The sequence below is a fragment of the Ochotona princeps genome, chromosome 4, assembly GCF_030435755.1.
Source record: "Ochotona princeps isolate mOchPri1 chromosome 4, mOchPri1.hap1, whole genome shotgun sequence".
Classification (NCBI taxonomy): domain Eukaryota; kingdom Metazoa; phylum Chordata; class Mammalia; order Lagomorpha; family Ochotonidae; genus Ochotona; species Ochotona princeps.
In genome coordinates, this window is record NC_080835.1 from 85,010,797 (window position 1) to 85,026,725 (window position 15,929).

The window sequence follows — 15,929 nt, forward strand, 5'->3', positions numbered from 1 at the left end:
TTGTTTGTTTCTTTGTTTTGTTTGTTTTTATCCTATCTTACTCTAATATAAATGCTCACCTGGAAATTCACAGTATCAGTTAGTGGTGTACTGTATTCTCGCCAAAAATTTATAAGCTTAAAAAAAGAATACCATTATAAAACATAATATGTTATAACTTACAGAATAAATAAATAAATACACTTAGCAGTCAGGCTTTCAGAGTAAGCATTTGGGACAGTGGTTAGGCCACCAACTTGTGACGCCCACATTGTATGTTGTAGTGCCCGGGTTGAAGTTTCAACTCTGTTTCAAATTCCAGCTCCCTGCTGAGGTGTACCCTCCCTATGGTTCAAATAGTGACTTAGGTCCCTACCACCCAAATGGGAGCTCTGCTTTCATTACTGGATCCAGGCTTTAGCCCAGCCCAGCCCAGCCTTTGCAGGCATTTGGAAAATGAACTAGCAGATAAAATATACATATATGTTTATTTTTTGAGCACTGCTTGGGATAAACATCAATGAATGCCTCTGTAACCATTTGGAACACAGGTGCTATGATTTGAACATGTGCCCCAAAGTTCTTGCATTGCGAATTTAATCCCACTGCAATTGGATTGAGAAAAGGAGCTTATAAGAGGTGATTAGGTCGTGAGAGCTGTGCCATCACTAAAAGATGAATATTCTCCCTGTAGGAGTAGAATCCTTATAAAAGGATGAAGTTGACCAGATGCTTCTGTCTGATATATCTGCTTCCTCATCACATAATTAATGCCATCTGCCACATAATGACTCAGCAAAAAGCCCTCTAACAAACTCAGCACTCTCCAGTCTGGGACTTCCAGCCTTTACGACTGTAAGAAATTGATTTCTTTTTTCTATAAATCAACAGCCTATTGTATTATACTATCACAGGGGGGGAAAAGTGACAATAGGCTTTTGGGTCTGACAGATTCAGATGAAAATCTTGGAAATACCACTTACCATCAATGTGAACTTTAACAAAGGATTTACCTTCTGGAACCCAAGTTCCATCATGTGAAAAATGCAGTGTTATACGTTATGCGAAAACCACCTGTAACGGGCTTTGAGTCACTGCCTGGTGAGTAACAAGAGCTTTGTGGAAATGTTGGTGCTAAGAGTGATGCCCCACCCCTCGGATGGACCCAGTCTAAAGGTAAATTTAAATCCATTCCTTGGGGACAATCATGGTTTACCTAACCCTATACTTACGATTATCACTTAATCAGTATTCATGCATTTACTTATGCGAGAAATACTAATTGAATACCTATCGTGTGGGGGGCATTATTGTATGCCCTGGGGATGCTGCTGTGAGCAGGGTAGACAGAGGCATATCCTTTAGGAGCGCACATGCTCATGGTGAAACAGGAACACTGAACACATAAATAGCAGGCCAATGTATGCATTTAGCAACAGAATGCTTTATTTTTTCCTCCATCACTTCTCGGCCTTTTGGCTGAGATCAAGTGTATTTTTCCCCCATAACTGTCACTTAATCGATGGTTGGCTACATAACCAGTAGTGTATTAGAGGTAAAAATGTCATGTCAATTTTTTAATAATCCGTCACAATACTTCCAGGAAATTTTTCCAAATCATAGTGAAATTTAATTCTGAAATCTCCCAATTACAAATGAGTTAGCCCTAAACATCCACTAGCCATTTTAATCCTCCCAATTCACTGGCAGCATAAACATAACCATTCTGCATTAACAGAGCAGGAGAGAAAACTAACGCAATTTACACACTGGCGAGCATTTTCTTAGTTTGGTTTTGATTGGTCCTCTCTGCAGGATTGGTCTTTGTTCCTTCAGCCTTTATCCCTGCTGGCTCTCCCAGCCAGGGGCACCAGGCTCCATAGAAATGTCTTCTTTGATAATTTTATTTTAAATTAGCCAGAACTCATTTCTGTACCTTGACATTGGAGAACACTGAATGCGAATACCTCTAGAACATGAGTCAGTGTTTGACTCTAGGTCTAGCTACACAGAAGACCAAGGAGTTACTTAAGACAAATGGCCAATCAATCATTTATTTATGTATCAATCTGTCCCATCCATAGCAGGCACAATCTCAGAAACATAAATATTGAGGGGTTCTTAAAACTAGAATTCAATTCAGCCATGTTTAGCAAGGATCACTTCTCTGCAGTACTTGTTATTCTATAGAGTTAAAGGCTTGTCCCCTTGTATTAATGATTCCTGGAAACTTAGGTTCTGTTTAAAGTTTCTGAGAAATCTGTTAGATCTTTAAAGTATGAAATATACATCATCAAATGTTTCCACTTTCCACTATGTTTTTGAAATTTCTCTGATGAGGTTTCATTTCCTTTTAGCCATTGACTTGCTTTGATATAGCTTTAGGTTTGAATGATTTGGGCTTAAGTTTAAATTTGCTACAAAAATGAGAGGATGAAGGAAGACTTTTCTCTGAAGAGAGAAAAATCAGAAAGAGCAAGATTCTGGTGAAAAAGTACCACATACAGTTTTCATTTTCTCTGGAAGAGTTAAAGGTGTTAACTAGCATTAACTCTGAAATGATATGGTTCATCCCAACATGTAGGTGACTTATAAGCTAGTGGAATTTTTATTACTCATCAGGATTTTTGCACTTAAAAATTGAAGGCTGCACTTGAGAACACTGCAATGGACTAGATCCATGCATTAGGATAAATAATGGAACCTTCTTCAACTATCTAGATCAGACTTTACCGGCCATGAGTCACTTTAGTCTGCTCCCCAAAATGGAGCAGAGTGTACTCTTTACAGTTCTGCAAGTGAGACTATTTTCTCTCACTCGCCCCAAAATTCCAACCATCACTCCCTAGCACTTGCCTTCTTGCAGGACTTCACACCAGGGCCATCACCTTGAGTTGAACAGTGTTTTAGAAAGAAAACAAGGGAAACAAATGAGTACTTGGAGGAATGTTCCAAGTTCTCAGTCCTTGATCTTTGTGATCTATAGCTGCTGGCAAGCTGTAGTAAGTTGTGGGGCTACAGAGGACAGGAGGGTTAGCATCCACACACAAATTCTTCATGTTTATTGTAATAATGCTTCTCTTTCTTGGGACTAAAAAATGGCAATCAGGATTAAGTCCATTCATTCATTCAACAAGCCTGATTAAGTTACTTGTCTTCATTTCATTGACTAAACCTCATAGATCTATAATTTCATTTCTTTCTCCTTGCAAGACACATGGTTTCTGCACCTCACCATTGATTATAGAGTTGATGTTTACAGATGTTGCAAACTCTTGTTGAGTGCATGAGGCTATTCAATATACTCCATTCATCAGCTGTAGCTCTATTACTTTCTCCTTCACACTGAAAAGTATTTAAAATGTAACAGAGTAAAAGAGACACCACTAGAGGAATGATTTTGAATCTAAATGTGAAGGTAATGAGGCTAACAGTATAGTACATGATAGCACAGTAGATGCTGGGATTCCATATTGAAACACCACATCAAGTGCAGGTATTCAGTTTCTGATCCAGCTTCCTGATAACACACCCAAGAAGGCACCAAGTGAATGCCCAAGTATTTGCTTCCTTGCAACCAATGTGAGAAACTAGATTGGAGTTCTGTCTCCTGGCTTCAACCTGGCTCAGTCCAGCATCCTATTGTCAAGACATATTTTACAGTTTCATTGGGAGCCCATCTTTTATTCCAGAGTAGGGATATATACTGCGATGTATCTTCACTTTCCACTATGTTATTCTCCATTATACAGTTCCTCTACATGAGTATATGTATATACATGCTTATCTATATATCTACTTATCTTGCATTTTGTAGGAAAGTTGCCTTTTATGAGAAAGAACATGTGATATTTGTCCTTTGGGGATTGGTTTTTTTCACTGAGCATTAATGGTCTCTAGCTGGCATCATTTGGTTGCAAGTGAAAGAATTTCAGTCTTTTTAATGGCTAGGTAGTATTCCATAGAGTAGACATTTCATGGTTTCTCTATCCATTCCTCTTTCAACGGACATCTGGATTGTTTCCATGTCTTCACAATTGTAGATTGTGCTGCTATAAATATAGAATTACAGGTCAATTTCTTATGTGCAGATTTCATCTCCTTTGGATACATTCCCAGAAGTAGGATAGCTGGGTCATATGGCAGGTCAATTTTTAGTTCTCTTATCACTCTCCATACTGATTTCCATAGCGGTTGTACTAGCCTACACTCTCACCAACAGTGAAGGAGGATGCCTTTCTCCCCACATCCACACCAGTAGGTGTTGTTAATAGGATTCTGAATGCAGGCCAATTTCACTGGAGTTAAGTGGAACTTCAATGCGATTTTCATTTGTATTTCCCTGGCAGCTAGGGAGCCTGACCATTTTTTCATATGTCTTTTTTTTTAATTAATGTCATTGGATAGTTTCAAATCATTATCAAGCAATGAAATATCTATAAGAAAAATAATTTTTAAATACTAGGTATATCACTTCTAAAATATAAGGCTTTGGATAGTAAGAGTAGCATTGCATGCTTTCTATGACTTGGGGTATCCTTGGTATATCTTACACATCTTTTTCAATGTATTTCTGACCTCATAATTAGTGGTTTTCCAGCCTTAAAATGTATCAGAATTCCCTGGAGGACTTGCTAAAACACAAGTCAATGCGTTCCACTCCCAGGGTAAATCTAGGTGGGACCTGACGTTTTGTGTTTCCAGGTGATGGTGACACTGTTGATGGGGCTAGGACCCACAGTTAGAGAGTGACACTGTTGATGGGGCTAGGACCCACAGTTAGAGAATCGCTGAGGCAATCATCCATACAGCCACTCAAAAAAAATACTTCTTAAAAGCCTGAGCCCACCAGATCCCTGGCACCAAAATAAAAAGATAAGCAGAGCATTATTTTGCAAGAGCTAATGTCTAGTGAGCATTTTGCTAAGGGCTTTGTTATGACATTGTTTACTTCAAATCTACCAAATAGGCAACTCCCCCTTGTTTTACAGGCAGAAAAATTCCACAACTGAAAGCAATGAATGTGTCTGCTCAAAGTCATATACACAACTGTCAGGATCGGGATTTGAACCCAGATTTCAAAGATACAAGTGGTGCTAGCAGATACCACACTAAAGTTCTATGCTACCTGACATCTAGGAGTTTGCACAGGCCAGTGTTTATTATCCAAAAATTCATGTTCACAGGAAATAAATGAGTAATCTGCCCAAGGTTTCACAGCTAAGAAATATCTCAAATAAAATCTAATCTCAATTGGTCTAATCTCAAAGCGCTCTTCCCACCACCTAACACCATTTCCCCAGGCCATCTCCAAGTCAAAACCAGTCTTAATCAGAGTCAAGCAAAAGAAATGACCGCATGAATCAGAGGTCACTGCAATGGACTGTCCTCCTTATGAACTCATTGAAAAGTGCTGTAACTGTACGCCAGTTATTTTCCACTCAAAGTCAGTGCAGTAAAGTGTAGAATAACCTTGATGATTCAGGATCTTAGTGTCTCAGAACTGTCATTGTGAATTGCATTTGTTACTGGCAAATGTTGAAGTAGATGCAGAGGATACAGGAGATTGGGTCGAAAGTGTGCAGAACCCAGTATTACTGTGAGGACAAGTTTAGTGAGAACCTGATCATTTGCCTTTTCTGTCATCAGAATGAACAAAGACCCCCACACTGAGACAAATCCAATGTCTTGGTTGAGTTGCGTTCAGGTCGATTAAGTTTACTCCAATGAATACACAAAGCTGATAAGCTTTAGGAAAAGTGACTGTTCCTTTTCTTTGGTAAGTCGCAAAGGATGAAGCATTCCCTGACTCCTGTTGCAGCCTGGTGTTACCCCATCATCAGGGGGAGAAATGGGCTGTGTAATTACCATTTGAGACATGAATCATCCTTGCACGGAGGACCCAGACCTGCTTGACTCTATATAAGGAGCCCAAGGTCGAAGTGCAAATGTGCACTGTCTGCCATCCCCGAGCTGATATAATTACCAAGCTACCTTAAGGAGATGAAGGTGCTCCCTGCATCTGGCCTCGCTGTCTTCCTCATCATGGCTTTGAAGTTTTCCGCTGCAGCCCCTTCCCTATTCACAGCCACCCCCAGGACCTGGAGAAACAACTTCCACCTCGCACAGGTTTGTGAATCTTTGCCCAATTCACTTTTTCTCCCTCTGCCCCCGAAAAGCCTAAAAGGGAAAATTGAGAGAAGCAGTTAAAGAAGAAATCTGTTATTCTTTGTAAGCCACTTGCTAAGTCCATTGAGGTCTCTGCCATGCTGTCTCCTACTCGTTGAAGAGTGGTGTCTGGTACATATTTAGATGCACATGCTGCATGAATGATAAATAAATGAATAACTCTTATGGTAAATCTTTCATAAATTTGAAGTGGTTTCCAAAAAGCACACAATTAGAAAAAAAAAAAAAACAGAAAAGCATTGGAGGAATTACGAAGGAGGAAACACAGGAGCAGAAAAGTAAACACTGAGCTAGAAGCTTCTCCTCCTGGAAGTGAGTTTGTGAATTTAGTGCTACGCATGTGATTTAGCAGTCACAGCGGACGGATTTCCTGTGCTCCTATTTGTAGGAATGGCCCTCATATTCAGGGTCATCTTGATCAAAATGTAAAGCTGACCTTGTATTTCCTGGGTGCTAAGCCACTTCCTCTTTAATACACATGCCCAGACTATCCTTACTTTATTATATTTTCTTTCTTTTAAAAATATTTGTTGTATTATTTATTTGAGAGTCATACAAGCAGGGAGGCAGAAAGTTCCCATCTGCTGTGTGCGTGGCAGCGACCCCAGTAATATTTTGCCTGGCCAGATCTATGTTAACAGGAAGCTGAGATCCAGAAGTGGACCCAGGAGTTGAACCAAGGCACTCCAATACAGAACTCAAGCCTCTTAACTCGGAGGCTAAACACACACTCCATCTAATTTCTTCTTTTACCGGCTCTCTAATCTGACAAAAAAAGAGCCTGTTATAGATTATCCATGTATAAATTTTACAAAGACCACATGACTCAAAATTATCTCAAATGTTCTGTGTTCTAAAAGATGATGGCAATGTTTATTCTTTTTTAAAAAAAAAAAAGCATTTCTAGGGATAGAATTTCAAACGTTAGTGAAGATGTGTGAAAGAGATAGCTTTGCATGCAGGCTTCTTTTTCTAGAGTCTGTCAAAATCGTAGCACGTCCATGATTCCCAGCTCTAGCTCGGGCTCGGGCTCGTTCTCTGCCGGCCAGGCTGCACCAGAGGCCCAGGCACTGCGGAGGCAGAGAGCATAGCCCAGTTGAGGCTCCCCAGCATGCACCATCCTACTCCCACCAATTGGTCATACTACCAATTGGCCAGTTCCCCTGCCACTCCAACCTGTGTGTGAAGTTCATTGGAAGTCTACTACATGCCTGTAGAATTACGTTTGCTTGGACTTGAGCTTACTCTTGGATGAATTCTAAAATCTCTCAGCATCCATTGAAAATTGTGTATTTTATTGGTGCTTGCTGGTTTCGAATCGGTTGCCCCCACATGATCCCACCGGCTCTGATTCAGTAGTTTTACAACATCAGGAAGGAGAGGACAGAGCAGGTGTGAGGTGCCTGAGACCTGGGTGCTAGCCCTTGCTTCAGGTGACCTGCAGTCCACAGCCAAAGCTGGACGTACCACTGATGTCTGCACTGACTGAGCCCCCTTTGCGGCCACAGTGGCAGCATAGAGCCTGCCACAGCAGAAATACTGGTGGTCAACTCTCTAGAAAGTGTCTTGCCCCAGAATGTAGCAAGAAATTCAGAAAGCTTTCCTTGCTAGCCTAACCAGTCACAGACTGGCAAGCAGTATTCTTTCTAGCTCAATCTCTGAGGACATTCATGCCTGAAGATATCAAGGCAGGCCACATTTCTAGCCCTCTGTTCTCCCTCCAAGATCCACGGGCTGCAGCGTCTACATCTGGAGGGAAAAACAGGTTCTTAGTTAATTGGCTTCACACCCTCTGACAACCTTACATTCTGATTTGACAATTTGCTTAAAGGCTTTGAAAATGATGGAAAAACAACGCCTACCTCTTCTCCTAATCCAGGGCTTCATCCTGGGATTGTCAAAAAAGAAAAACAGTTCACATTTTCCATAGCTCAGAATGGGGCCATGTCCAAAAAAAAGAATGTCATAGAATGAATATTCATCACCTATCAAACACCGCAGCCTAGTACCTGCCACCACCCAGCTTCAGGAGACAAAATTGTGCCCGATCGCTAGCCTGGGCAAAGGTCACAATCCCAAGTTTAAATAAACTATGGGTTCTACTGAACAGATATTGCTTTTGCCACTGTGAAAAACTCAAAAAATCATTATGTAAGATCCGTGGTAAGAGACTCTCTGCAGCATCATATTAAGTTTTAATGTTGGTTTCTTTAATAATGTCTTTTAAAATAACATACATTTTACCACTGGCATTATAAAGTATTTATAACCAAAGAAACAGAACATGCAAATAATTCCTTCTAAATACCAACTGTTATATTCAGATGTGCCTCTACTACTTTATTTTCTGTTATAAAAACCTTTTTTCAGCAGATATGGTCTTCAGAACACAGGTCCTGTTTTTCTCATTGACTCATATTCCGTCTTAAGAAAAATTTTGATGTATTTTCATTAACTAATTTAAACAGGGAAAATATTCTAGAACACATGTAAATTATAATTTAATTTGCCATTTTCCTTGTTGGGTACATCCTTTCCTTAAAAATAATGTTCCCTTGAGTATCATTGTGCCTATCCTAAAAGATTTTTTTTCTGAAGAGTTTCTAGAAATAGAATAAAGGGGAAGAAAACATCTTAACCTCTTTTCATGCACTTAAAAACAGGTTGAGGGCCTCCTGGTATAGTAGAAATAAACCCCATTTTATAGATGGGAAAGCTGACACAAAAGCAATATCTGTGCTTATTAGTGACGCTGCCTGGATTATACTTCAGAATTTTTCAGATAGGATCCAAAGTGATCACAAATATATTGCTGTGACTTAACCAAAGAGAGATGTTGAATAACTATACCTCAAACTTCACCTTGTCTTGAAACATACTGTTAATTTTAAACTCCTAACCTTCACAAAGAACATTGCAGACATGCACTTAATATTTTTTGCTCTTTTTTTTAAGTGGGAATCATTTCTATTTTTATTTTTACTTCATTAGAAGGTGCTGTTTTACTCCTATCTTCTATGACCAGCCTGGTCTAATATCGGATGCATACAATAAAGAAATAAAGCATTTAGTTACAAAAATGCATATATTGATAGTACATACATTGTAAAAACTCAATCACTTTTTTTTTTACAATCTTGGCATAATTAGGGCAAAAAGGTTCAAGCACTACAGGAAGATGGGTAAGACAATCAGTTCCGTATTGTTTCCTAAATATATCTGATATAAAAGGAGATCTTAAGGGAGAAGCCCCACCCAGTCTCCCACCCACCCGAGGTCCCAGATGTGGGGCATGCTCCGAGGGTCTTGCTCAAGTGGTTCTGATAGTTCAACAGTTCTGAATTGCTGCCACTCTCACCACTCCAAGCACGATGTGGTCGTTGGAGATTCCACTGATTGACATAGTCCATCATATAGTCTCTGTTTGCCCAGTATTTTCATTCCCAACATATAGCTGAGGTGGTTGATTGACTTGCTCTGTCCTCTGTCATTTGATGGTTAGCATTCTGAGCCCGAAAGCTCGATTGGGGGGATCCCCAAAGAAATTTTGTCTGAGGTGTTCCCTGACCAGATTCTTGTATGTACTAGCAAGCACAGGGCCCGGCACAGCCCATTGCCCCAATCAGCTGTTGGTTGCAGTTGCTGGGTTGGTTGTGTTTCCATCCCTGACTTCCACTGGAACCAATGGGTGTTTGCAGTCCAGCCTGGTTCTGCCCAGAACATACTCGGTCTTCACATAAACCAGTGTGAGCTGCAGCCCAGCCACAGCAACCCACAATAACCCCAGCCAGGCCCGCCCCCTACCCTGGTGTGCCAGTATGTGTGGCAGACTAGTCCAGTCTGTCCCACATCCCCTTCTGCTCTCATACATGTCGATGGATATTAAAACCTTGTTCCACCTAACCAGCTCAACTATCCAGCCTTCACAGATATTGTTGGGTATCTCTGTCTAGCCATTCCAGCCCCTGTCCTAGTTTTCGTGCCCTCCCATGGGGGGTGGTAACCCAAGAGGGAGGAGCCCACTATTTCCCTCCCAGGCCACTCCCACTCCCAGATTATGCACTCTCCAGGTGGTTCTGTGGTTTAACTCGACAGAACTAGCCCCCAGTGCCAGCTTCTGCCAGCTGACGCTGTGGCTAAGCCCCAACAACCCTCACCCACTCTAATTGTAGATTGCACCAGTAGGAATAATCAGCCCAGCCTGGTTTTTCCCTGATCTGGTCCTCATGAGGTGCACAGGTGCTCAATCACTTTTTTAAAAAAGACATTTGAGGGGGAGCTGATGTGGCACTAGTGATTAAACCCCTGCTTGAGGTACGCGTGTACCACACTGGACTGCCTGGACCCAGCTCAGACTGCTCTGTGCTTTTAAACATTTTTACTTATTTATTTGTTTGCTTATTTAAAAAGAAAGAGTGAAAGAAAAAGAGATGCTAACAGAGACCTTCCCTCTGCTGGATCTTTCTCTAAATGGTCACAACAGACAGGACAGAGTCTGTTCGAAGGCAGGAGCCAGGAACTTCCTCTCGGCCTCCCACGCACCTGACAGCTGCTGTTGCTTTCCCAAGAAAATTAACAGAGCTGGGTGGGAAGCAGAGCTGCTGGCAACCAAACCAGTGCTCTACATGGGATGTTGGCATCGCGGGCAGTGGCTTAGCCCTCTGCAGCACAACACCAGTCCCTGCTCCACACTGTTGATCCAGTTTCTGGTTAATGTATTGGGAGACCGTATGTGATGGCCCAGGCACTCATGGGAGACCGAGATGGGACTTCGGGCTCCTGGCTTGGGACTGGCCCAGCTCCAGGTATTGCAGGCATTGGGGGAGTGAATCAACGGATGTATCACATTCCTTCTCGCACTCCGCCTAAGAGAAAAGGTGAATAAAGGAAGGAAGGAAGAGAGAGAGAAATAAACCAACCTGGGGCAGATGCTGTGGCATACCAGTTAGGTGACTGCTTGGGACAGCCACATCCCAGGTCTGAGTGCCTGGGTTCAAGTTTTAGCTTTGCTTCTGATCTAGCTGCCCACTGAGGCTCATCTCAAATACTTGAGTGTCCGTCATCCATATGAGAGGCTCTCATGGAATCTCAGCATCCTTGCTTGGGTTTCCTCCAGCCCTGGTTATTGCCAGCATTTGAGAAGTGAATAAGTAGAATGAAAGATCTCTCTGCTACATTGTAACTGTGGTAAATATATTTTCCACTTAGCTTGCTTGCCCATCTTCCATTACATCACTATATTAGGTAAAACAAAAAGTGGAAGTGCAACACATAACCTAACAAGGGAATGAAAATACTTAAGATCATAGCTGTCTCCAGATGTGGAATGGGGACATCACCATCATTACTGTGTTATCACAGCATCAATCTGCCCAACAGGATAAAATCAGAGCTGGGAATGCGACCACATCGTCACCTGTTTTCTCAGAGTGTCTCCAGGTTTCAGGGCCTCTCCTTTTTCCTCCCCTTGGGTTCTCATCTCACCTGAACCTTTAAGGGATGGTCACCGGGAAGCTGAGCTCCTGACACCCACAGGGCACAGGGTGAGGGGAAGGATCGGTTGGCCCCACAGTAAGGAAATGGAGCTCCCTTTCCAGACATGGGAGTAAGCCTCAGTCCCTTGGCTTTCTCCTGAACAATAACAGCACATTTGCATTCTAGCAATCTGCAACACACATAAAGAGATAAAGAAAAAATTAATTGGCACCCGTAATTTCATCTCACAGAGATAACCAATAGTAACAATCAGATACACCTCATTTCATTTTTTACTATAGGTGCTTTGTTTATTTACAGAATTTTAATTATCACCTGTATGAAGATTTCTCCCTTATGTTTCTCAGTACATTACCACGACATTAATAGCGTTCTTCCATGGCATTAAATATCACTTTTCATACATGTGACCTCACTGAAGGCTTAGTATCATAGCACATGAATATACAAGGGTACATTTAAAAGTTTTTACAAAATATAATTTAAACGTTTCTATTTTGTGTGAAATGTGAAATCAATGCATAATTTTTTCAGAATACACAATTGTCATAAACTTTTTGAAGACTCTCTTATAAGAATATAATCTAGCAAATCCCTCTTAAAAAGCTTACTTTCACTTTATTATCTGTATATGTATTATATATAAAACAACTATATGAATGCATATAGTACATGTAATATATTAAAATGTACATATTATCAATATATAGATAAGAAATAAAATTTATATTAAATAAAACTATGCTAATATAAATATGAGACTATTTATATAAAAAAGCAGATTTGAATCAATCTTTAATTTCTCTTTGAGTATTTTTTTGACTAAGTTGGGTAGGTGATATCGCTGGGCTTAAGTCTTCACCCTGCATTTATACAACCTTGCCTCAATCACCAGCCCAGCCCAGATGCTTGGTATCTTAAACACTGCATACTAAGGGGTTTTGAGTCTTCCCGTACAGATGAAAACCATGTGATTTATGGTTCATTTTATTTCCCTCAGAGGGCCCAAAGCTTGCCCAGGAAGCCTACCCCATGGAAACAAACTCCAGCCCACTTGCTGACTCACCTGAGCTGATTTCAAGCTCAGCTGAAAACCAGGATGACCTCTGTCTTTGCAGAGGACAAGAGGCTAGAATTCCATTCCTCTGTGAGTCACAAACATACTTCTCTTCCATTATGTATGGGGAAAATATAATACCCTTCACCTGTTACCAAACGATCCAGCTACCTCTGTGTTCAAGCTGGGGAAAGAGCCTCACCAACAAATTACCAATCTATGACAATGATGTCCACTTTCTCTTCCTTCCATTATTCTCTTTCAAAAAATGAAAGCAATAATGCATATTACTATAGAAAGATCATAAACTGCAAGTGTAAAAAAGAGAAAGACTAAAACCTCCACTATCCAAAGCAAATATGTCTAATGTTTTTTAGATGTGGAAATATACTCTTTGTGCTTTTTTTTTTCACTTTTTTATTTGTTTATTTGAGAGGAAAAGACAGACAGAAGTGCCCACAACGGGTAGGATTGGGCCAGGCTGAAGCCAGGAACTGAATCTACATCTCCCATGTAGGTATCAGGGACCCAACCACTTCAACCATCATCTGCTGTTTCTCAGGCCGTATATTAATTAGCAGGAAGCTAGAATGTAAATCAAAGCAGAGACTCTAAGCCAGACGCTCTGAAAGGAGATGCAACATCTAAGCTGCTAGGCTGAACACTCACATACATGCCCACACACTCCGTACTGTACTTCGTAGAGTAAGGCTTTGGTCTCCTGTCTTATCTGGCCATGACTCTTTCTCATAATGCACCTTAGACATGTCAACCCACCTCTCCATTTCAGGCTTATCTTGACAAGTATTACACAAAGAAAGGAGGAACCCAGGTTGGTGAGATGGTTGCAAGAGGAGGCAATGCCATGGTTAAGAAGATAAAGGAGCTACAAGCTTTCTTTGGCCTCCAAGTCACAGGCAAGCTAGACCAGAACACAATGGATGTGATCAAGAAGCCTCGCTGTGGAGTTCCTGATGTGGCAAACTACCGCCTCTTCCCAGGTGAACCCAAATGGAAAAAAAATACTTTGACATACAGGTAATGAGATGGAGTCTCCAAAATTCAGAGAGAAATACCCCCTCTCTTGACTTCTTTAAAAAAAAAAAAATACTTCTGAACCGCATAAAAATCTTGAGTGCCATGACCGTAAGAAAAGAGATTCTTTAGGTCTGACCATTACTGACACTGGACAATCCACTAGAATGGGTGGCACCTGCGCCATACAGGCTTCAAGCATGCCTGTGGATGCAGCGCGGCAGACTGCTCCGGTGTGTAGTCTTGGCCTAGGCCTTGTAAATGTTAGTGGTCTTTCAGATAGCAGAGCAGAGCCAGCAGATGGCAGCAGAGAGCAGACTGAGCGGCATGGCTATGGTCACAGCCCTCCACGTGTGCTGCAGTGCGAGAGGGGGTGGTAGGAACTGGGTCTGAAAAGGCAGCCTTAGGGGTAATTAGCATGTAACTTCAGGAGTTCTGACTTTTTCCCTGGACAGTGGAGAGCAGGGAACAGGATCGGGTTGCATTTTTGAATGAGCACATCCATATGATACCCCGCAACAGGAAAGGTCCGACGGTGCCACAGTCCAGGTGTGTGTGTGCGCATGCACATGTGCCGGAACTGGCTCCTAACAGCTCACAAGAGCCAAACGTCAAAAATTTAGAGCAGCTTGAACTGCCACGCGCAATACCAAATGCCAGCCGCTCGCCTTCTGATCCAGTTCCCTGCTACCTGCGAAAGCAGCAGGAGATGATCCAAGCGTGTGGGTCCCCGCCACACAGCAGGGAGACCAGACTGCATCAGAGGCTTCTGCTTTCAGCCTAGTCCAGCCCCGTGGCTTTTCAGGGAATGAACCAGCAATTGCAAGATAATCTTTCTGTGCCTGTCAGTCTCTCTCTTTCACATAAATTAAAGAAATCACTTTTTGAAAAGTCAGGAATTTAGCAGCCAGCTAAGTTGCCAAGAGTTCTATGAGCTGCTGCTAAACACATACATTATTAAATTCTGTGAAGTCTCAATTAAATAAAATACATTAAAAAAACAAAGGCAATCAAACATATCTCATTCTGCTTTGCTACATGCTACTGTTGTCTACGTTCACGAGACTATCCGCGTTGATTTTAACTGAAATTAACCACAATGAGAGTGTTTACACCACAGAAAGCAGCAAACCATACAAATCAAAAGAGGTTCCCAGCCACACCATCAGGGGCGAGCAGCCGGACGGGAGCTGGGGAGGCAAGTACTGAGTAGGTTTGCTCAAAGTTGTGAACAAACGGAGCCACCAAAAGGGTTAAGCTAGGCGACTTGTCGCCTGCTGTTAGCCTACGAGACCTGAAGGAGGCGCCCTGAGCAAAAAAAAAAATTAAGTTTCCCTCTTCCTCCCCACCCCAAAGAGGAGGAAATTGTATATAAATCCACAACATCTTTTCATCATTTTCTTAAAATAAACTACCTTACAAAGTCTGTGACTATACACAGACTTACACAGACTATATACAGGCAAACACCAATGGAATTGATCAAAATGAGGCAGGACTTTGGAATTGTAACATTCTGTAATAAATGGAGCAACTGCAAGAGCTCAGCTCATTCATGGTACCTACCTGCACCTGCTCCCCCGTGGGCGCTCCCTCAGAAAAACGTCAGAAGCTAGGTACCCTGACCAGACCTCAGACACTTCCTATAATTCAGAGTACTAAAATGTAGATACACATGTGATACAGTTCTTTTTAATATTTATTTATTTTTATTGGAAAGACAGATTTACAGAGAGAAGGACAGACAGAAAGATCTTCCATCCACTGGTTCACTCTCCAAGTGGCTGCGATGACCAAACTGAGACAATCTGAAGCCAGGAGTCAGGAGCTTCTTCTGGGTCTCCCATGCAGGTCACTTGCCTTAGAATAACCTGGGATACCTGTTAAAATACAGGTCGCCGGACCACTCCCGTGCATTTTACCAGCTTCCAAAGTAGTTATTATAGGCCTAAGGTCTGAGAGCCTCTAAGCCGACCCCCTAGCTAGACGGCATGTTCTTTGATGCATCCATTTACCAAGCACTTGCTGAGCAGCCACCTTAAGAGGGCACTGGGGAGAGAGGGGAAGACCTCACAGTGCCTCCTAAAGTTGGCCCTCACACACCTCACTTCTCGCTTTGACTCCATTATTCCTCTCCAGCTCATGGTCCCGGTTGGGAGTTCCTGGGCCCTCT

The 15,929-nt window shown here is 41.8% G+C and overlaps 1 protein-coding gene and 1 pseudogene across 1 annotated transcript in view; both read left to right on the forward strand.

Annotated features, from left to right (window-relative positions):
• Nucleotides 1-1,438: 1,438 nt before the first annotated feature.
• Nucleotides 1,439-1,648, forward strand: LOC118759658 (U2 spliceosomal RNA; annotated as a pseudogene).
• A 4,327-nt stretch (nucleotides 1,649-5,975) lies between these two features.
• The window catches only part of MMP20 (matrix metallopeptidase 20), a 34,406-nt gene continuing 24,452 nt past the window's right edge, over nucleotides 5,976-15,929 (forward strand). Inside the window, exons 1-2 of the mRNA XM_058662532.1 lie at nucleotides 5,976-6,108; nucleotides 13,512-13,759. Of these exons, the coding sequence (XP_058518515.1) occupies nucleotides 5,983-6,108; nucleotides 13,512-13,759 (374 nt within the window). The 5' untranslated portion in view covers nucleotides 5,976-5,982. The remainder of the gene's footprint in view (nucleotides 6,109-13,511; nucleotides 13,760-15,929) is intronic.